The sequence below is a fragment of the Cydia pomonella genome, chromosome 9 (assembly GCF_033807575.1).
Source record: "Cydia pomonella isolate Wapato2018A chromosome 9, ilCydPomo1, whole genome shotgun sequence".
Lineage (NCBI taxonomy): Eukaryota > Metazoa > Arthropoda > Insecta > Lepidoptera > Tortricidae > Cydia > Cydia pomonella.
The window spans coordinates 12,799,182-12,821,531 of NC_084711.1; the positions used below are offsets into that span (position 1 = coordinate 12,799,182).

At 39.0% G+C, this 22,350-nt stretch overlaps 2 protein-coding genes across 4 annotated transcripts; one reads left to right on the plus strand and one right to left on the minus strand.

Annotated features, from left to right (window-relative positions):
• Positions 1-2,755: 2,755 nt before the first annotated feature.
• On the minus strand, positions 2,756-14,504 carry LOC133521416 (pre-rRNA 2'-O-ribose RNA methyltransferase FTSJ3). The gene is made up of 10 exons (XM_061856366.1): positions 14,296-14,504; positions 13,399-14,156; positions 13,004-13,153; positions 12,183-12,290; positions 8,595-8,756; positions 6,361-6,568; positions 5,540-5,797; positions 4,897-5,103; positions 4,447-4,646; positions 2,756-3,301 (listed from the first exon to the last, which is right to left on the minus strand). The coding sequence occupies exons 1-10, from the start codon at positions 14,360-14,362 to the stop codon at positions 2,846-2,848; spliced, it is 2,574 nt and encodes an 857-aa protein (XP_061712350.1). The 5' UTR covers positions 14,363-14,504; the 3' UTR covers positions 2,756-2,845.
• Positions 14,505-17,375: 2,871 nt separating this feature from the next.
• Positions 17,376-21,454, plus strand: LOC133521421 (bax inhibitor 1). 3 transcript variants are annotated; one of them, XM_061856376.1, is made up of 6 exons: positions 17,376-17,447; positions 17,537-17,608; positions 18,172-18,398; positions 19,308-19,534; positions 20,080-20,250; positions 21,169-21,454. In XM_061856376.1, exons 2-6 carry the CDS (start codon positions 17,562-17,564, stop codon positions 21,199-21,201), a joined length of 705 nt encoding a protein of 234 aa, XP_061712360.1. In that variant the 5' UTR covers positions 17,376-17,447; positions 17,537-17,561; the 3' UTR covers positions 21,202-21,454. The 3 variants fall into 3 exon arrangements, with proteins under 3 accessions (XP_061712360.1, XP_061712361.1, XP_061712359.1); XM_061856375.1 differs by having other exon boundaries at positions 17,418-17,608; XM_061856377.1 differs by lacking the exons at positions 20,080-20,250; positions 21,169-21,454 and adding an exon at positions 19,710-19,920 and having other exon boundaries at positions 17,413-17,608.
• The last annotated feature ends 896 nt before the right edge of the window (positions 21,455-22,350 follow it).

A 22,350-nucleotide genomic window follows, 5' to 3' on the forward strand; every position in this document is an offset into this window, starting at 1 on the left:
AATTCCAATTCAGTCTGTTTATCTAAAAATTGCAATTATGAGACATATATACCAACATATTTATTATCGCTTGTACATTTGCTCCACACAGTTAAACGGTGTATTACTACAATAATAATAAATAAACGGTGTTAAGGAGGATACGGGAGCTGAAATATAAATATTTTAGGTGAAACGGAAGCGGCTCCTAAAACTAGTGCGATAAGGACAACGCCAGGTTAGGCACAAAATTCTCAAAAAACGATGTTTCGTACTCGATTATTTCCTCCTCCAAAATTAACCAATGGAAACGAAATTTTGAGATGTAAATGGTAATGAAATTATCTGTGTCGGTTTTGTTTTTTAGGCTAATTGATGTCAGGTTTGAATGCCATGCTTCTCTTTGCGGCCTAGTAAATTAGGCCGTTTTTACGAATATTTGAAGTACACGAGCGCCTTAAGAAACAAAAAAATCAAAGAAAGCAAAACAGTCCGACACAGATATTAATATTAATAATCTGTGTTGAAAAAAACATTGCTCTATAACTTCAAAAACCATGGAGGAAACAGTCGAGTACGTTTGTATAGAGAAATTACTACTCCAGTTGCCTCTTAATATGCGCAATATTCTGACGTAAATAATCGTACATAACAATTCCAGGAAGCAATATGTATCGGCAGATACCTACATGTCCGTACAATGTACATAAACAGGCGCGGGGAGCGGTGATGACGCCGCGGACCGACCTTGGCCGTGATCGCGCTCGATATAGCACCCCCTCCGCCCGCCGCCCACCACCCCCCACTCACCCTCCTTCTTGTTATCCTATGTTTATTTTCGCGGGTTTGATTTAGATATAAATGACACCGATTGCAGGCTTGATATTGACAGGTTACCCGTTTAAATGAGTCAATTAAATATATTCGGTTTTCAACTTTGGTGTAGGTACTGGCTACATTGTATGAATATATGTTTACTAGGGGGGTAGAGAGAACTAATCCAGAATCCTACTATTGCAAGAATTATGGTTGTTTTTAATTACTACTAATATCAAGTAATGTCTTACTATAAAGATAAAGGTACGGTAATAGGAGTAGGGAAAGGCATTCTGTTTCATCCTCCTGTGTTTACTTTCGCGGGTCCAATTTAGACGAAGGTATCTAAATCAGACCCAAGCAGGCTTCCTACTCTTCCTACCTAACATCCAACCACTATCGACTACACAAGAGAGACAGCTATCTGACGAATCTATAATTAGTACTCGCTAAAAAGTAAGTATCTAATACCAAAACTATAATAATGCAACTATCCCACAGCGGCGCACGGCCACACTACTGCCGTTTAATTTAACCACTCTTCGTAATTCTGCCCACGTGCTTTGCATTCGTGCGTTAAGTGGCAGTGGATTCCCTACTACATTTTTCGTATACAAAAGCGTTAAAAAAGAGAAAAAGCTATGGTATGTATGGTAAACCAATTAACAATAAACCCTAGCGTTGTTTTAGTTCAACTTCAGTTTTTGCATACATTCTCACGCATTCCCTGCCAAAGTTTTCGTAGCACTACGCTAATAGCCGATCCCAGCGTTATTCGGCTTTGTAGAGGACGACTACGAACAGAGAACCCACCGACCAGGTTACCAGCATTCAATGTGTTAAGGACTAATTTAACCAGACGAATACTGTCTTTGATGTCGTATGCCTATTCATACAAACGCAAATTAGTAGGCAGACGTCGTAGTTGGAGCGAATCCGAATCGGGCACCAAGGTCGGGGCGAAGTTATTATCATTTATATGCCGTGCCTGTCCCTGAACTCTGGCCGTTAAGCGCGAGTGACGCACGGGGATTTAAATATCACCGGCCCTGACCCCTGGCCGTAAAAATATCTCTAATGCCGACCACCCCCCTGGGTCCTATGGTATATGCACCCCTATTCGTAGAAAACACTCACTGATGATGATATATCTCTATATTAAAACTGTCAATCTTGACAAACAAAGGGAAATTTGTAATGCTTAATAGGCCGCAGTCTGGACGGCAGCGGGCAACGGGGCTACGAGCGCGCGTCCATAGATTAAACTTGATCGAAATGAACGCTCGCTTGTCGCTGGTGGCTGAAATATGACCTTATGCATCAACCACGAAAAAAACGCAACGACAGTAACGGCAGTCTGTTCTGTCAACGTAAAGCGAATTCGCTCGGAGCGTCTTTCCCCGGGGTGATGGTCAGTCAGTACCACGTAGGTATAACACATTCACTGCCAGGGGGCGTGGCCTAGGAACAAACTTATATGACGGTGAACGCATATATGCGTTGCTGGCAGTGAACGCGATAAGCGTAATTATTTACGTTCGCTAAAGTTATAAAACTGCTGCGTTACTTAAATCTATTTTATTAGATACCGTCGGTGTCACGCACCCGTAGCTATATAGGTATTAGCAAAGACAATTGATTGAAATGGAGAGGTATAATCTAAGAAAAAAACGTGTTTCTTAATTTAACCTCCAAAACAGATAGCCATTACTGCGACATATATTTTGCGGCCACTGAATTGTCAAACGTCAACTTTTGACAATCAGAGTTACCGCAAAATGAATGGAGCTGTACAGCGCCATCTCGTTTACCTGTCAAATTCAAGCACGAAATTGTCTTACACATCTTTGGTACTAGCAATTCTACCTTCCAAAGGCTACGTTAGGTATGTACTTTATAATTTCATTGGATAACATGAAAGCTAAGTGTTAAAGCTTCGCACGATAAAATAAAAGCAGAATTATATTTAAAAACGTATATTTATGAAACATAATATACTTAATCATTTAGCTTCCACTTCACGTCACCCTACAGACTAGGACTACATAAATCAATTGGTCTTTTTACCTTTCTTTTTCTGCTGTTTCTGTTTACCTCTCGGAGCCTTGTTGCCCTTCATGGGCTTGCCCTTTTTACCGCGGCCCATGGTCTTCTCCTTGGCCTTCTGCGCGCGCAAGTCCTTCTTCATGCGAGGGTCGACTACCTTGTAGTGGCCCTTCACCCCGGATGGCCGCTTCATACGTTTAGCTGTCGTATGTTTCTTCGCAACTACGTACGTGACCTTTTTCTTGCCATCTGTCTGCGCTTTCTTGTACAGCGTCCTTATTTGCTGAGATTTTTCCCGCTCAGACATTTCGGCATTTTCAATGACGGCCTCGACCTTCTTTTTGGCGCGCTCCATCTTTTTAATCATGCGCTTCTTCTTTCTAGCTTTAGCTTCGATGACTTTCTTGATTGGCCTAGTGTTTATGTCTTGTAATTTCGTTTTGTATTCTTCTGTATATTTCTGAAATAATAAAAGACTTCCATGTTAACAAATGACAAATTTTTAATGTTGCGTTTTAGCGATGTGGAAAAAGAAAAATTAAATTGCATTAATTTAATATTTCTTTTTCCACATCGCTAAAAGAAAACAATACGTAGTTTGCTCTAGGTCACGAAATTGCATGCAGAGGGGCTGAATTTGCTGGCACTTAGCCAATATTCAACAAAGTCATGTATCTAAGTCGAGTAGTCTCGAAACACGCGATTACGATCACGACGTTGGTAAACACGCATTAACACCTGGCAATAAAAGAGAAAACCGTATGATAGGTAAATAATAATGACAAGGTGTTGGGCAGGAAAGAGTTCCTCCCCTTTGGACTGCTCCAAATATTATCGAGTAGTCGGTCTTAAAATTGAACAAATTAGATATGACCCTTTAGTTTATTAGTTAGCCATAACCTCCACCCGGCCAGAGGCCTACAAAAAGGCATTCAATGCCTTTGCATTTTTAAATTTTATTTTAACAAATTAAAATAGCATTTGTCATAGCTAGTTCTGATTTGGTGGTTAGTGGATAATCGTAGAAGTATTTTTTACAAAAGTTTCACTGACCAAAACCGATTTTGTCAGCTAAGTCACGCTGATCCCACTAACTCTAATAACGCGCAACAAGTTCCGTTTCGGTTCCCTAAGGGTAGTTTTCGTATCATAGGCGTCGCCGAACGAACTCAATGCATCGCCGCGAACCGAGAATAGGCGGGTCCACACAGAGCGGGCATACGCGTGAGGCAATTTCCTCGCACACTAACCAGCCAGTGTAGACGTGCATCGGCGGAGGCGGTGCGCTCAGGCGAGGAAAACGCGCGCGCGCGCCGCCTCGGCCGAGGCACGTCCACACTGGCCGATTTGTGTATGAGGAAATTGCCTCGCGCGTAAGCTCGCTCTTTGTGGCTGTGGACCCGCCTAGTAGCAAAGCGATAACCGAGCACGACGCTATGAGCTTCTACGAGCAAATAGAGAACCTAATTTTCTCAAAGGAGTGAGGTACACACAAAATTAATAAAAACAGCCCAATACGTTTCTTTAACACGAGAAATTGACCCAGTATAATTATACAGAGGTCAATGGATCTAAAGCATACTACCTAGTGCACAAAAAAAGTACCTCAGGCACAACAATCTCCTTCTTCATATGTTTCTTCTCGTCCTCTACGAACCAGTCCGGCAGATTTTTGTCGTTGAACGTGTACCGATTGTAAGCGTCGTCTATCAAGTCTCTCTTGAACTTCTTCGACGTCGCGATCATAGTGCCTAGGGCTAACGTCTCTGCGTCCATTTTGAGAGTTTTCTTGAGCCTTTTTAGTTCTGAAAATATTATGAATGATAACTCATTTAATACAAATAAAAATTATGTTCTCGGTTGAACAAAAGGTACCATTTGCGTTTTTGTGCCTAAGGCGCCAAGACAGAACGTTAAACTAACGCTAAACTAACTTTGCACGAACTTATCAGTAAAAAAGCATATGCACCCTTGAAAACTTAGCGTGGTCTAACTCTAGCATCGTACAACGTCATCCTCAACTGTCAAACTCGGGAATACCATTTCTTGACTTACCTGGGTCCTGTGAAACCACTTCAAATCCGTCCTTCTTGCTACCTTTGCCCGCTTTCCCAGTAGAAGGCGCCACGTTCTTTTCCACCTCGTACTCGCTGTCTGATGACTCATCATCATCATCATCACTCTCCAAATCAGATTGTTTCCTCTTCGATCCTCTCGTTGGCGCATCATCAGTTTCCATCAATTCGTTGGCAACAGTTTTTCCTTTAAAAAAATTATGTTGAATTCATAGTTTTGTTTGAAAAATGATTACGAAAAAACACAGATACTATCACTTCCCATTTTAGCTAAGCTGAGAAAGATGTTACATTGCAATCGTAGATAAAGGAGTGATTTAAAAACGAAAAGTAGTTCTAAATGTTGTAGCAGCGAAATTACGTATTGTGACAGCGCCATAAATTTTATGATACTAAACTGGATAGTCAAAAGTTAGCACTAGACAGCCTATCGTCCCATAACGTGCAGGGCTCCACATCGCCATGGAACCCTTTATCTGCCAAATTTATGGCTATCATATTCTGTACTAATTTACGCGTTGCAATAATCCTTTATCTATGGTTTTTTGGCATTTTTAACTATGACATACATTTACATACACAAAAACTGAAAGTCAGTAGAAAGCCAAGAAGTAAATACACACCTTTCTCCTTATACGTCTCAGCCAGCTTATCCAGATCAACACCTTCATCATCCTCCTCCTCAATATCTTTAAAGACATCCTTCTGGAACCAGAGCTCGGCCTTCATGGAGCGCTTGGACACCGGGTCTCTGTTGTCCAGGTCTGTCAGCAATGGGTTATCCTTGGGGATTGTTGTTCTGATTGGCTTGCTGTTCTTTAATGTGTTAAGTTTTGTTAGCTTATCTCTTTTCTTTGATTCCTTTTCGTCATCAGAGAATGCTGAAAAACAAAAAAGTTTTATATCACTGTACCAAAAAATAATTATATAAATATGTAATGTGAACAGTGATGGTTTATCCTTTAGGCAAATTAGACACAGGCGCGAGATTATAATGAGGATGCTTGACTCTGCACAACTCTATTAATGCCTCTTGATCAAACTGTGTTATGATTATCTAAGACAGTGTGGGCAAACTTTTTTCATGGGGGGCCAGAAAATTTAAAAAAATCTGAGGAGAGCCGGAACTGCAGTATAAATACATTTTAATTTGAAACCGTTATCTCTCGAGCTATATACTAATTATTTCGAAGGACCGTCGGCGGGCCGGATGAAAGCCTTGTGCGGGCCGGAGCTGGCCCGCGGGCCGTACTTTGCCCACCACTGATCTAAGATAATAGCAAGGTGCCAAGGTATCCTCGTAGTCAACACAGCACACGGGCTGCGGTAACTTTAGTTAGTGTACCAATAGTTTACATACCTACTAAATATTTAAAATATACAAAAATTATCAAAACAACGTAGAATATAATGCATTCAAAAAATTATATAAACAAATACTTACCTAATGTTTCCTTATCATTTTCCTCCTCAGAATCACTTTCCATCTCCAGTTCACTGTCAGAGTCCTTATAATAGAGTCCCGACTTGTCCAGCTTTGAAGCCTCCACGTCGTACTTCACGTATTTTTGTTTCACTTTGAACTCATCATCGGAATCGGAATCTGGATCTGCCACAAGATCTGGCTGCTGGTCTATTGTTCGAGCTAATTCCTAAAAATATATGTTTGTAGGTATGTTTAGTTTATTTTAAACATGACCAATTAATTAAATGTACAAAAAAAACAACGGGTTGCACTCCAGGAGTGCCGGCAGAAGTGAAAACTTGAATATTAACGTTGTGCATTTTTGATATTTTGGAATGATTAGGGAATAATTTTGCACGAGCTTCTTTAATTTTCAGTATAAACGTACTATCATTTATGTGGTAAAATAAAATATTTATTTATTGTGCTATTGTACACAAACATGACAATTTATATTACATTAAAAATGTAACTACAGGCTTCAATGACATTGTAAGTTTTTCGATCAGGTCACGTGTCCGTCTTACTCATTTTCAATCTGACGAATCTTTCGGTCACGTGACCTGTTGCGAGTTTGAAATTTTTTCCCCATCACAAAAAGTACGAGGGTGGATTGAAAAATTCGCGGCCTGAATATTAAAAACAAAACAGAGGTTTTTTTAATTTATTTTTATTTTTCTACATAGTCCCCGTCGAGTTGAATGCACTTGTTCCATCTGGATTACACCACTTTTGAAGAAGCTTTCCTCGAGACCTTCGAAATAGGCATCCACCTCAGCTTGGACCTCGGCGTTGCTTGAAAATTTCATACCACCCATATGTTTTTTTTTAAATTGGGGAACAGATGAAAGGCCGATGGTGCTAAATCGGGTGAATAGGGTGGGTGGGGCAATAATTCAAACCCACATTTGGCAATCTCCGCCATCGATTTTAGTGACGTGTGAACACGTGCATTGTCCTGGTGGAAGATAACTTTCTTTGTCAACATTCCAGGTCTTTTTATCTTCAGAGCCTCGCGTAATCTGCGTAATAACTCGCAATAATAGTCGGAATTTATAGTTTTACCTCTCTGGAGATAGTCAACCATTATTATTCCCTTTTCATCCCAGAAAACAGATGCCATGACTTTATTGGCCGACAAAATTGCTTTGGCTTTTTTGGGAGGCGGAGATCCAGGACGAACCCACTGCTTCGATTGCTGCTTGGTCTCTGGTGTTTAGTGGTGGACCCACGTCCCGTCCATAGTTACAAATCTGTCCAAAAAGTCTTGAGTATCGGCTTCATACAGGTCTAGACATTCACGTGAATTAGTACGGCGAGCGATTTTTTGTTCCACTGAAAGAAGCCTCGTGACCCATCTCGCCGACACCTTGGAAAAACCTAATTCGTTGACTATAATATTTTGAGTTCTTTCATAAGAGATGCCTACGATGTCAGCTATTTCCCGCACCTTTAATCGCCGGTTTTTCATCATCGTTTCGCATATAATTGCCACATTGTCCGTGTCAGTCACCGTTGTTGGCCTCCCGGGACGAGGGTCATTTGCGATACTATCTCGTCCACGCTTGAATTCAGCTGCCCATTTTTTCACCATCGTATATGATGGACAGGATTGCCCTAATGTACTTTGCATATTATCATAGATTTGCTTCGGTGTCAATCCTTTTTCATGCAGGTATGTAATCACAGCACGCTGCTCTAATTTCTCCATTTTCACGATATCTACCGACACGTAACTTTAAATATGCCGTAAAATTGCATTTAAATATAGACGCCAAGTGAAATTTCGCGGGAAGACAGTTGAATAATGACAGTTCAAAATTGCGGCCGAAAAAAGAAAAAACTTTTTTTTTTAATTGGCCAGGCCGCGAATTTTTCAATCAACCCTCGTACACAGCGCCTCTAAAGAAGTTTTCACTTCAAAAATAGTACATTACGATACAAGTGCGAAAAATAGGAAATTCGAAACGAGTGGCGATAAATTAAAACACGACCGAAGGGAGTGTTTTAAATCGACACGAGTTGCGAATTACCTATGCGCACATGTATCGTACAACGTTTTACAGTACATATGGCCCTTTAAATGTTCGACACAGTAACGTAATATGCTAATTTTCGCACTAGTGCGGTAAAGTAGCACCATATGTACTGTAAAAAACATTGTATTCATCAATCAATCAATTCAATGTAAGAATAATGAAAAAGTAACTTACATCAGCATTTTTAATATCAGATAGCCTAAACATGTCATTGCTCTCAAGAATGGGTCCATCATCTCCCTTTAGAACCATTTTCAGGTTCATTTTTTCTGCTAACTTTTGTCTCTGTTTATTCAATTGTTTCCGCTTACGTTTTGACTGGCGACGCTCCTCATCCTGAAATCATTCAAATAGTAATTAATTTATTATTATTATTATATAATTATAGGCGAGCAGCTATTTAGCTGATGAGCCTATGTCACACAGTGTCCTGTATTATACAGTTCAAAGTTTGTAAAGTCGTATCACATCACTAAGTAACATCAGTCTAACTTATTGTTTAAAAGCCACTTGTCCAATCTGATTTTAAAAACATTGACCGAGGGAGCAGAAATAAATGTATATTCCTATTCCATGATAGGAGCACAGAATGGTTACTTTAGCCTAGTCAAATGAATAAAATATTTATTATATATTTCAGTTATTTGTATATATTATATATTTTATTTCAATTGATTTAAATTAAATTCTCTTACTTTTCTTCTTGCACCATTTTTACATTTCTGTTTAGCCCTATGGTTGACTGGTAGAGAATGCCTTTAGGCATTAAGTCAGCCATTTGTACATTTTTTTTTTTGTATTGTTGCAATAAAAGTTTAAATAAATTAAATAAATATTATAGGACATTATTACACAAATTGACTAAGTCTCACTCAGCTCACTAAGGCTTGTGTTGTGGCAGTGCCGGATTAACCCTTAAGCAAAATAAGCACTTGCTTAGGGCACCACGTCCAGGGGGGCACCAAAATCGTAGGCAAAAAAAAAAAATTGTATTATGAAACTTTTTATACGTGTACAAGTAGGAAAACGAAAGGCCGTAAGAGTAAGAGAGTAAGGGCACGTAAGCACGTCTTCAACATAGGCCTTTAATTCGACCTTACGCGGAGGCCCTCAAAGCTCATGGCCAAAGAATCTTGCAGTCGGGGTCGCCTACCCGTCAGCCGATTTTTCGACATAGGCTACCGATTTTGTAGCGAACTTGCTCTCTTGCACGCTAGATTTGTCGGCCAGGCCGAGCCGCAATCCTGCGACCTTGTCAATATTTTAAGTGTTATAAGGGGCCCCGCGACGGTCGAAAACCAAAAAAATCCTATCAAATCGCGCATTCAAATAAATCCAAAGGCCAAGCAGTACATACAGGTGATTACATAACTTCGATTTCAAGCCACTGTTTTGCAGTTGGTAGGTCTTATGCGGAGCTAGGCCTTCTAGAGGTTCTCTAAATCATTGCCGGCAATTATATTGCCAAATGTCATTTCGCAGCCAATTCTTCGCATAATTTCATTTTGCCGAATGATCAAGTGACAACTAACTGTTAGCAACTGTATGTTTGGCTAACAACAAATAAATGCTTTTGACTTTTCGACTTTTAACATCAAAAAGACACTTTTTAAAACTTAACGTTTTCGCAAGTCGATCTTCTGCCTCACTTACACGGGTGGCGGTAATCGCTTGCCATTAGGTGATCCGTCTGCACGTTTGCCTCCTGTATCATAAAAAAAAACTTACACTATGACCATGGATCCAAATCCAAGCTTTCCTCTCTCGCAGCTCGGCCTTCGGCCTCGTTCACACTTCGCCATTGATCAATTTCAGGCTCTGCTTTCTTGCAGCTCGACCTTTTGTAACCTCATTCGTAAGCGCCAATCGGATGCTCCGCGTCTTCAGCCTTGTTATAATCTCAGCCATAGACTTTGCCTTTACACATTATTATTTTCGAAAACGGGACTTAATCGCGTTTAATTAAGTTCTAAAATTACCTTTAACGTCAAGATAATTATGTCGACTTTAGCCAGTCTTCTCCGAGACCATGGGGATAACGCCATCCTTAAAACGTCGGAGGTAATTTTAAACTTAATTATCTTATACCTTTAAACGAGCAATTCTTGTATATATATATATGTATATATATTTCCGGGATCTCGGAAACGGCTCTAACGATTTCGCTGAAATTTGGTATATGGGGGTTTTTGGGGGTATACAATCGATCTAGATTAGTCTTATGTTTAGGAAAACGCGTGTTTTCGAGTTTTTATGCGTTTTTCTTTCGACGCAGAATATGGTCGCTAATTTCGTGTTGCCGGACACTGTCCGTCAGGTCCAGCGGGTTAAGACGCGGACTGCTAAACGAGTGTTACGGGTTCGAATCTCGCCCAGTGGCTAACATTTTTTTTTTATATGTTCATGTTATATATAATTTTTTTAATTTTTATTGTTTTAGACAAGTTTAATTTAGTAAAAAAATGTAGTTAAGATTATCACCTATACACCACCATAGTACAATAAATAGTTATAACCGAGCAAAGCTCGGTCGCCCAGGTACTATGTGATTAAGTCTCGTTTCGTAAAATTTGCTTTTTAAATTTGGCCATTAGTTGAGTCAGAGCCAAGCCCAACAGCTTAAGAGGTTGAAAAATCCTGCGTGGAGCACGGCCAATGTCTTCGCTTACACGTGGATATCGGTTGGCTCGGCCTTCGGCCTCGCACGGATTCCCGACACGGTCGGATGTTCTGGGCCTCCGGCTTTTTTTAACTTTATTATATATTTATGGCATCGCACGGCCGTAATAAATTAAATACACTGTTCAAAACTTTCAGGGTACTCTTGGTGTATAAGTCATGTTGCCTACACTGGGGATTATTTGAGGATTGAGAACCAAAACACGTTTTAATCGCATAGTAAAGCAAGCACAGAATGGTAATGATGATATATTAGGTAATTTCGGTCATTTCGTTTAAATAGGCGCTTTGATAAAGGTGGCATTCGGATGGCGACTTCAGCAGCATTACTGTTCCAACTACAACGTTACTGCTGCAGCACTGTCAATATCCATGATAAAATGATGTGACAGGTTGATGATTCTATTTTCAACAGTAATGTGGCATTGAACGTCACTCAATTTACCAAGAAAATTCAATATAATCATGATGACTCTAGGGACAGGGGGCACCATGGTCTAGAAATGCTTAGGGCACCAAAACATCTTAATCCGGCACTGTGTTGTGGTAAAACAATACATGTAATATATAAATACTTAAATATATAAAAAAACACCCATAACTGAGGAAAAAGTATGCATGCTCATCACACAAATAAATGCCCTTACAGATGTAGTGAATAATCCTTTACTTTTTTTATAGTTAGTTTTTTCGTATTTTCTCGGAATTGTTCGTATTTGTCATGTTACTTCAATCAACCTCAGTACTTTTTGTATCGAGGCTGACTGAAATAGCAAGACACGTTCGTGCGTTTCCGTGAAAATACGATGGGAAAGGATTATTTACTACATCTGTACCAGGATTGGAACCCATCCCAGGTGACCCATAGGCAGAGTCACTACTCACTAGGCCAGACAGGATGTCCTGTCTGGTCTGGACTAGTGGGTAGTAACCTTGCCTGTGAGTTAGTGGGTAAGTAACTGCCTACTGAGCTGCGGGGCCTGGATTTTAATCCAAATACATAAACCATTTATTTGTGTGAATGGTGTGATTAACTAACCAGATAAGAACCTTTTCTTGTAAAATATTTCATCAGTATGTTACCTGAAGTTCAGCAATCTCAGTGTCAACAGCATCCTCTTCCTTCTCCTCTAAGGCAGGTTCCTCTTCTTCTGCCTCTTTGGGTGTATCTTCTGTTTCCTCTTTCTTCTCCTATACAAGAATAAACCAAATGTTAGGAATTATGACATAGATCGCACAAGGGCTTTAAGAAATCAAATAATCATATATAAAGGGGTAACTGTATTTTGTCTAAAGTTTTCAGATACAGATGAAATGTAATAAAACCCTACAATTTTTTTTTAGACTTTGTTAGCATTCATAGTTGACTAAAACAGTATTCTTTTATTTGATTTTGATGATAATGAAGCTACCTGGTGATTAATAACCATAGATCCGGGTTTTTGACCCGACTAGGGTTCACACAGAGCGAGCATACGCGAGAGGCAATTTCCTCACGCATAAACTGGCTAGTATAGATGTACTCGGACGAGGAAAACGCATGCGCCGCCTCGGACGAGGCACGTCTACACTGGCCGGTATGTGCGTGAGGAAATTGCCTCGCGCGTATGCTCGCTCTGTGTGGACCTGGCTAATGTTTTACATTAGCTCAAAATTGGTAAAACCTGTAAAAGCCAATACTATTCTAATATTTGAAATGTATTTGGAGTCACATTTGGAGCTGACTACCTATTTTTAATTCATAGTTTAATAATTATTTCACAAGAAATGCACAAAATCATTCCCGCACCAAAAACCCTGATGTATGTTAATAGCACAACATTATGAAAATATGCACTTATATTTTCCCCAACCAACACAAACTTTTAATATAATATATTGTAATTACCATTTTATCAACATACCTGAGAAGTTTTCAATTCCTTCATATGCTTTAACCAGCTCAATAGAGCCTTAAGATCTTTCCGGCCCAAAACCTTAATGTCTTGGCAACATTCCTTTATTTCTGGTGTTGTCTTAGGATGTTCCTCTATACTTTTATCATCTATTACAATCTGAAATAACATTTACAATACACTTTTTAAATAAATAAAATATTTTCAAATTCAAGTTGCAGTTTAAGTTTGATTAAAAACTTTACTAAGGTTTCAAATTTATGATTTAAATTGTTATTCATATAGCATAAAATATTATTGCTTATCTAACATAACAATACCATACATGTTGTAACATAATATATATTGTGATTCATGTATTCACAGGACTTAAGCAGTGTTATTAAGTAAGTGACAATATGCACCTGTGAGCAACCCTGGAGAAGATCTAGTGGATCCTCTTTACCCATAAACTGTGACACAAGAACTTTGTGGTGTGTTGTGTAGTCATTCTCCTTGTAACCCTCAGCCTTAGCCTTTTTCTGCTTCTCAGGGTGCAGCAAGTTTGTGTGCTGCTTCTTAACAATTTCCAAATCCTCAAACACATATTTGGGATCAAGGAATTTTGGGTCAATAGTATCAGGTGCAATATATCCTTGACATACTACAAATATTTCAGCAGATTCATTTCTCGATGCTTGTGGTTTGGTAGCATGCACTTTCTTAAAGAACTGCTTCAGTACCCACAAGAGTGCATGGTAGTCTTTAGATCTGAATACTTTTGTAACAAACCATCCACCTTCTCTCAAGAAATGTGTGGCCAGCTTTAAAGCACTCAATGTAAGAGTAGCTTGCTGATATGCATCATGGAGCCAGTTAAGACCCACATTAGGAGCACCATCGTGAAGCACTACATCAGCTTTCCATGTCTTTATCTCCTTTTTGATGGCAGTTTTACACTTCTCAGTGGTGATATCCTCAGTGAGTCCTATGCATCCAGGTACAGGTTTGATTGGGAACAGATCCACGCCGATGACAACACTGGACAGAGGCATATTCTGATGCGCCACTTGCATCCACCCACCAGGGGCGGCACATAAATCTAAACATACTCGAGACTTTTGCAAAAATCCAAATTTCCTGTTAAGTTGAATAAGCTTAAAAGCAGCTCTGGAACGATAACCTGTAATTTTGACATTAAAAAAATAGTATCAATATGAGACTAACAGCTGGCTTAAACTATTTAAAAGATAGATACACTAAAACAATGTATGATGTACACTAGTTTTACAAGATTGTCAGATTATATAGCATTGACATACCTGTCTCCTTAGCTAACTGATAGTATTTATCTTTACGCTGTTTTCCTACTTTTGACTTTTTGCCCATGGTTTCAGCTTATTTCCATTAAATATGTAAAAGAAACACCACAAATATCACCCAAGTTTTAGGTTAGGCATGAATGTATTGTAGATATATTGTAGGTTAAACATTTGACAATATCTTCCACATGACGGCTGCGTTCAATGTGCACTACATCCTAAAACATTAATCTAATTAATATTCGCCATATAACCCCAGGGAGCGATTTTAATCGCTTGGAGGCGCTCGTGAGCTTTTGTGTTCTTTTTAAACTGTATTCTGACATTTAGACGGTCCAATATGAGGTAACAAAATTCGGAGGAAGAAATGTATTTTATGGAAATAAGTAATATATACAAATTATGACCAAATGCAGAATCCTTATCATTAAAAATATAAATGACATGAGTAATAAATATTAGATCATCTTAAATTTAATTATAAAGTTACACAATATGAAATCAGTCGATGGATTCGTGTTTAACTCCCATTGGTCATCGTCATACAATCGTAATGATCGATTTGAATCGAATCGATTATTGTATAATCGGTTTTCGAAAGCCATCGATCGACATCGCACAGGCACGTTGCGACGTTGTGTCATGTTGCGATGTCTTGTCATGGTTAGAGATGGGTCGCGAGTATTTACCCAATTTACCCACCTAGGTAAATACTGTCCTATTAATTATACTACTCTTCAATTCTGTGTAAAAAAAAAGTAACAAAAGAGAAAAAAAAAGTAGTTACCACCAACAACGCACTCTGGCGGCTTCCTCGCGCAACGTACCAGTATTGCGATACAACGAGGACATGCCGCCAGCATCTTGGTACAATGCCTCAAGGGCCTATTTTAGATATAAGCTAGTTGTAGTAATCATCTGTATATATCCATTATGTATATTATTATTGTAAATAAATGTTGTATTTTTTTATAACATAATGGTAACTAGTGGGAACAACCAGATTAACCAGTAGAGCACGAACAATGGAAAAAAATGCGATTAATACCTCACCGCAACATATTAGCCGCGATAAATAAGCAGCCCTACTTGACTTTACCCAAACATTATAATTTTTTTTTTAATCGTATGGCTTCAAACTGGTCGCTTATATAATATTGGTTGAAGTGTAATAATTAATTAATTGCTTTTTGAGTAGGCATAATTTAAGATCTAGTTTCTTCACCCATCGGGCTGTGTTCACATCAGGGCAGAGCAGGTCCAGGGAAACTCCGGTAAATTTTCTTTTGGGGCAGTCATAGATGATGTGTTTAATAGACTGCACTGGAGCTCCGCAATCACACGCCGATGAATTTCTCCAGCCACACTTAAACATGTAGTCCCCGCAGAGTCCATGTTCGGTTCTGAGTCTATTCAGCTGGCACCAATCCCGTCTAGAGTCCGAGAAGCCAAATGGCTTTTGCGTGGGGTCATAGGTTGAAACATTAGCCCTAGGTGGATTTGCTTTCCATTCGTCTTTCCATATTGATTTTATGTTGAACGGCTTTTCCATCAGATACTGTGCTGTAGGGCGGATGTCGGGATTTCAGACGATGGCGAGGCGGGCACATAAACTCCTGGTGAACCGGTAGATTTGGGTTTCTGGCTATTTTGTTAGCTTCATTTAGTAAAGCTTGTTGTCTTCTAAGGAGGGGAGGAGATATGTGGCTCAGGGCTGGCAACCATTGTAGGGGGGTTGATTGTATCGTGCCAGATATACAGCGCATAGTTTTATGCAACTGGACGTCGATCTTGTCTGTGTGGGCACTGTTCAGCCAAACCGGGGCGCAGTATTCTCCTGCTGAATACACCAGACTAAGCCCAGTTGTACGCAGCACTTCTGCGCTAGCTCCCCAGGACGTGCCTGTAAGCTTATGCAAGATGTTGTTTCGAGTTCCGAGTTTTTTGTTTAACTTGCTCAGGTGAGATCGATATGTCAGCGAACGATCAAGGGTGACGCCAAGATATTTGGGCTCTGGGTTGTGTTCTAGGATTCTACCGTCAAAAGTGACTTTTGGGCAGTATGTGGCCATTTGGTTGTGTAGGTGGAATGTCGACACTTCAGTTTTACTGGCGTTTGGTACTAATCTCCACGTTTTGAAGTAGTTATTAATTGTAACCAAGTCACTTGTAAGTTGCTCCTCAGAGGCCTTAAACATTTTGTGCTGGTATGTTAGAGCAATATCGTCAGCATACATGAATTTTCTGGAGGCTGTGCTCGGTAAGTCGTATGTATAGAGATTGAACAGTAGCGGCGCCAGTGTTGAACCTTGTGGGAGGCCATTTTGTAGTTTTCTGACACGGCTTTGCTTGTCCCCTAGGTGCACAACGAACTCTCGATTGCTGAGCATATTGTTTATTAGGTTCGTGATTCGACGGCAGGGCACAGCCTTCATTAGCTTGAAGAGCATCCCTTGTCTCCACACGGTGTCGAAAGCTGCGGATAGGTCCACAAAGACAGCCACTGTTTTCAGTTGCTTTTGAAATCCAGCTTCTATATGTGATGTAAGAGACAGGACTTGATCAACGCAATTGCGACCACTTCTAAATCCCGCTTGCTCCACAGGGACAATTTTATCGATGAGCGGGCTTATCCTGACTGCCAGTAGCTTTTCCAGTAGCTTGTACATGCAGCTAAGTAAGGCAATTGGTCTGTAGCTCTTAACGTCTCAAACAGGTTTTTCGGGTTTGAGGACAGCAATTATTTTAGCGAAGTTAAAGGCGTTAAGTAGTTTGTTTCTGGCTAGAATGTCGGAAAAGAAAGCTGCTAACCATTTTACACATTTAGGGCCGAGGTTCTTGATAAATTCGTTGTAGATACCATCGTGACCTGCTGCTTTACCTAAAGCAAGTTGATTGATGGCGGCAGATGTTTCATCAATTGAAAAGGACCTGGAGAGATATACGTCCTCTGAGAGGGTATCTTTGAGTTTTTTAGTAAGCATCTTTAAAAACATTATAATATGAAATATAAAACAGTTATTCGAGTCTTAAATTAGGTATCGACTTGTACAATATCGATACTATACCATACTATTATCTGTGTACGTTACGTCACAAATCGTTTTGTGGTGCGATGTATGATTTTTCATTATCAACCTATTTAATAATCTGTGAGTGAAGTGAAGACAAGTGAACGTGTATTGTTTTCGTAATATTTCAAGATAAGCTATCGAAATTTATTTTGATATTTATTTTACAGTGATTAAAATTTCGAGTTATTCAATATGGCCCCTAGTATTCAAACATTTGTGAATAGTTTTCAGAACCGACTGTGAGTATCATCTCATATGCATATTTCGTTGTTCACTTTCATCTTATGATTTAAGCTTTTCTGAAATTCTATATCATCATTTGTGTCAATTAATGTCTGTATTTACTTGTTATTTAATCGTTTTCTTAACTCTGTATGCCGTTTAACTGACGCAATTCTCCATTATTCTAGAACGTCTAGAAAGTGACAAAAACAAACAATGTAGGACAAACTGTACAGAGACGGATTTAGAATACAGTTGATAACTTTTGTTCTATAAGTATCTCTTCGTGAAGCAATCGTTCAGAAGAATATAATTAAAATATCTTGTTCATAAATAAACAAAATGACGCGCAATACTACTTGAACCTGGTGAAATGTCGTCACTTTAGTACCTATTAATTTAGTCCCTCATAATCAAATGTTATAAGAAAACCTTGATTTAGCAATGGTTGATTGCTTACCGTTACTATAATTATGCATTTTGCATTCTACAGCATAAAATAGCATCAATATATATAATTTTATTATATTTCCATTCCTATTGCTTATTGACTATATAAAATCAATATATTATTTTTCAGGGAACCCCCAGTCCGCCAACATCTGAAAAATGTTTATGGCGCGTTAACAATGACATGTGCTTCTGCCTGTGCAGGAGTGTATGTTGACTATGCTATATTCCAAGCTGGTCTTCTCTCCGCAATTGCCGGAATTGGCTTCATGCTGATGCTCCTTGCCACTCCTGATGACTATGGCAAGAACACAAACAAGCGCCTCGGCTATCTCTTAGGATTTGGTTTAACATCAGGTATGAATGTTTATCATTATTGCTTGAGTAGTGTTGTGCCATTCTCAAGAACATTCTTTATGAAACACAATGACTCATCATTGCATAAACAATGGCTATTATTTCATGAATAATTGTCATACTAAGCAAAACTTTTTCAACAATTTTATATATACTAGTCATTGGAAAAATTGTTTACTATATGCACAATAAATTCCAAATTCAATCAGGTTTTCCAATGCCAGTTGCAACTGGGTGTATACCTAGTGGGACAGTACAGTTGTTGTTGCCAAATCCCCTATTGGATAGGGCTACTTATATATTGGAAAATTAAGCTGGTTCAACTAATGTTACTGCAGTCCCCTTGTTTTTAAAAGATTTTCAGACCAAGATAAGTTGGCAGGGATTTTGACAGCCCAGACAGTGCAAGTGTTTTTTTAAACATCAAACTTCTATGAAATTATATTATTATTGATGTTTACTTAACACATTCGCTACCAACGTTTTCGTAGCGCTATGCTCATAGCTGATCCCAGCATTTTCCTGCTTTGTAGAGGAAAGTGACTATGAACAGAAAACCCGCCAATCGGGTTCCCGGTACTCAATGTGTTAACACTTGCACAGGCTGGGCTATCAAAATCATTGTAAACATAGCTTTAAAAGAAAAACTTATTTTGGCTTAGAAGACTGGCTGGGTCTAAGGTCTCCTTATAGAGGGAACCCTGTAGCTGTTGCAAAAACTTTAATATGCCCCAGTGGTGCCAAAAAATTTTCACGCTTTTGTTTGTTTACTTTAATTTTTACTAATAAACATGTGGTTAATACCAAACATGCATACTGTTACTAATATACTATTGAAACCTACATGCTGAAATTAAATGATCTTGTAAATAGTGTGATCAAAGTATATTAATAAACATTTCATTTCAGGTATGGGTTTGGGCCCACTGCTGGCCATTGTCAATGCGATTGACCCTGCCATCATTGTGACGGCACTCCTGGGCACTACACTGGTGTTTGTCTGCTTCTCTATCGCTGCAATGCTTGCTGAGCGTGGCAGCTGGCTCTTCCTTGGAGGCACATTGGGAACTCTGGTGTCTTCTATGGCTATTATGAGTCTTTTTAACATCTTCATGCAGTCACGAATCTTGTACCAGGTATGTTTTCTAGTTTAAGACCTATAGTAGTCATGTTCATGTTTATATACTGCCCCTTAACATGTTTCACGTAAATAAACATAAATGCATTGAATAAATTTCCATGGATAAGCTTAGCTGTTATGACATACTGCCTTAAAAAAACATGAATTTCTTTTTATTTTCGCATTTTTAGAACATTCAAGGAAGAAGTATAATGTTAATAGGCGGGTTCACACAGAGTGAGCGTACGCGCGAGGCAATTTCATCCCGACCCGCCTAATGATGATAATTGATAATACATATATAGCGCAGATTTGTCCAAGCCAACCTTTCGCACGCATCTTCGTGAATGACACGATCTATACCTACAAACCTTCATGTATTTCACAGAGCAATGAAAAAATACCATGTAAGAAACTACCTACAAGATGATTCTTCATGAGGGACAATTGGTTTCTAAACCAATCTTACTACATTCCAACGAAATAAATTATTGGTAAATTAGTCTCGAGTTTTATTTGTCACAGTTATTATTTAACATGTGTATTTCCATCAACTTCCAGACCCACCTGTACCTCGGCCTGCTGATGATGTGTGGGTTCGTGCTGTTCGACACGCAGCTGATCATCGAGAAGCGCCGCCTCGGCAACAAGGACTTCGTGCAGCACGCCCTCGAGCTGTTCATCGACTTCATTGGCATCTTCCGCAGGCTGCTCATCATCTTAACGCAAAAGGTTGGTCTAGTGTTACTTCAAAATAGTTATTAAAAAACTTGTAGTCCCAAGTGCAATTCCTTTACAAAGGCCAGTTGGCGGATATTCCGCAGTGAAGTTCGTCCGATTTTATCCAATTTTTATTTAAAAAAGTGTGTAGAAACATAGAAGTTAATCCAACACAAAACCAGAGCAATTGCATCTTTTGTATTGTTGCGATACTTGCGATAGTGATGTATGAATGATTACTTATATGAATTGTTAGTTTGGGTTCTGGAAGTTAATAAGTTGCGTGAACCAAGAGCGTGTCGGGCCTCGCTCAGTGTAGGGAACAGTTAAGCCCGTACGTCACAATACGGGGAGATTGTTGAAAGACCTAACGTCAAGGGGTTCATATGATGGGGTGTTGTAACAGACGGGCAAATACGGAACCCTACACTGAGCGTGGCCTAACACGCTATTGGCCTTGTTTTTGTTCCTAACCTGTTGACTTCTAGAACCCAAACTACCATTTCATATAAACAGATCACTATCGCAAGTATCGCAACAATACAAAAAATGCAACGTGTGTTTAGTTACGTATTAACGGTGCCCAGAGCTTTGCACAAAACCTCGGATCACCAAGGACTCCCTCAGAATTACTTAGTAACATAATTTAAAGGCGCAAGGAATATATTTGTCCACAATGATTTTGATCTTTCTCTCATAGTAATAGGGATCAATTTTACGTAACTTCTGACATCCTTACACCCGTGAAAGGGTTAAGGGTCTTCTATACTTCTTAGTAGAGTTTGGTGTAATAAATAGGAATTGAGGTACGTAATACGTCCACAAGATGACTAGTAATCTATGTCGTCCTCGGAAGTAGAATCCTTGAACAGCTGTACCTATGAATATTTAAACGAGATGTCTAAATCCAGGTATTTTTCATTGTTTCAGGAGGAGCAGGATCGTCGCCGCAAGCGTGAATAAATATGAACATTTTATAAGCAGTTTGCAGAAATGAAATGCCCAGTAGCACTAATGTGCATGATAGCTTCATTGATAACCATCCACTTTTCTAGTCAAAAGTGGCATTTTGTGCATTAGTGCGACTGAGCAAGAGGGATTGTTGGTTTATATAATAATAATAACACAAATGTGTTACTTTCAAACTTATATGAGTATAACTTTATTTATTTGTTGGTAAAATAAAGAGGTCGTAAATAAATAATTTGGAACAAGACCAATTTTTTTTTATTCAATGTCCCGTTTTATTTGAACGCCACGATTACCGTCATTGCGCACCTTGTTGGAATGCACGAAGGTTGATATTAAGCTGTAGCCGCGCGCGTCGGTAAACGTGTTTGGCGGTTAACGGTTTTTTAGGGTTCCGTACCAAAAAGGTACAAAAGGAACCCTAATGGTGCGACTCTGTCCGTCCGTCCGTCTGTCACACACCGCTAAATATCACGAAAACCACTTAAGCTATCGATTTGAAATTTGGAATAGTTATGAACAACGCTAACCCAGACACATTGAAAGTATTATTTTATTTTCAATAACTGGGAAATGCCCAATATGAAGAGGGGGCAAAATTTCAAATTTTAGTGACTAGGTCAAGTGGGGTATCATTTGAAAGAGCTCAAATTGCCCATTCCAAGATATTTCGATTAAATCGATTTATGGAGGAAGATGTGAAAAAAATACCATCCCCCCCCCCCCCCCCCCCCCCTTATCTCCGAAGTTTACCGGTGAAAAATTATGAAATTTTTACATAATATTAACATTACTATAACTTTTACAGGAAAAAATATAATCAGACCTCTAACTTAGTAATTTTTTTTTAATAACAATATACAATTCCGAGTTCAGTTTACAATTTAACTAACTATAAATGTGGCTATTACACTGGAAATTGCTATGAGATTACATTAGACACCTTTTATCAAATAAAAGAATATTTTTTGAAATCGGTTCACATTCGACAATTTGCCGATAGATGACGCTGTACACAATTATATTTAGTTATATAAGTACTTTTGATCAAAATTCTTTCGCCTTTATAGTTACACAAGATAATTTAAAGTTTGTACGGAACCCTCGGTGCGCGAGTAAAACGAACTCGCACTTGACCGGTTT

Coding starts and splice junctions, on each gene's coding strand:
- LOC133521416 (XM_061856366.1), bottom strand. CDS start 14,362: ATGGGCAAAAAGTCAAAAGTAGGAAAACAGCGTAAAGATAAATACTAT. Junction 12,291..13,003: donor AGGAATTGAAAACTTCTCAG/GTATGTTGATAA, acceptor ATTCTTGTATAG/GAGAAGAAAGAGGAAACAGA. Junction 5,104..5,539: donor TGAGACGTATAAGGAGAAAG/GTGTGTATTTAC, acceptor ATTTTTTTAAAG/GAAAAACTGTTGCCAACGAA.
- LOC133521421 (XM_061856376.1), top strand. CDS start 17,562: ATGGCCCCTAGTATTCAAACATTTGTGAATAGTTTTCAGAACCGACT. Junction 19,535..20,079: donor AGTCACGAATCTTGTACCAG/GTATGTTTTCTA, acceptor ATCAACTTCCAG/ACCCACCTGTACCTCGGCCT. Junction 20,251..21,168: donor TCATCATCTTAACGCAAAAG/GTTGGTCTAGTG, acceptor TCATTGTTTCAG/GAGGAGCAGGATCGTCGCCG.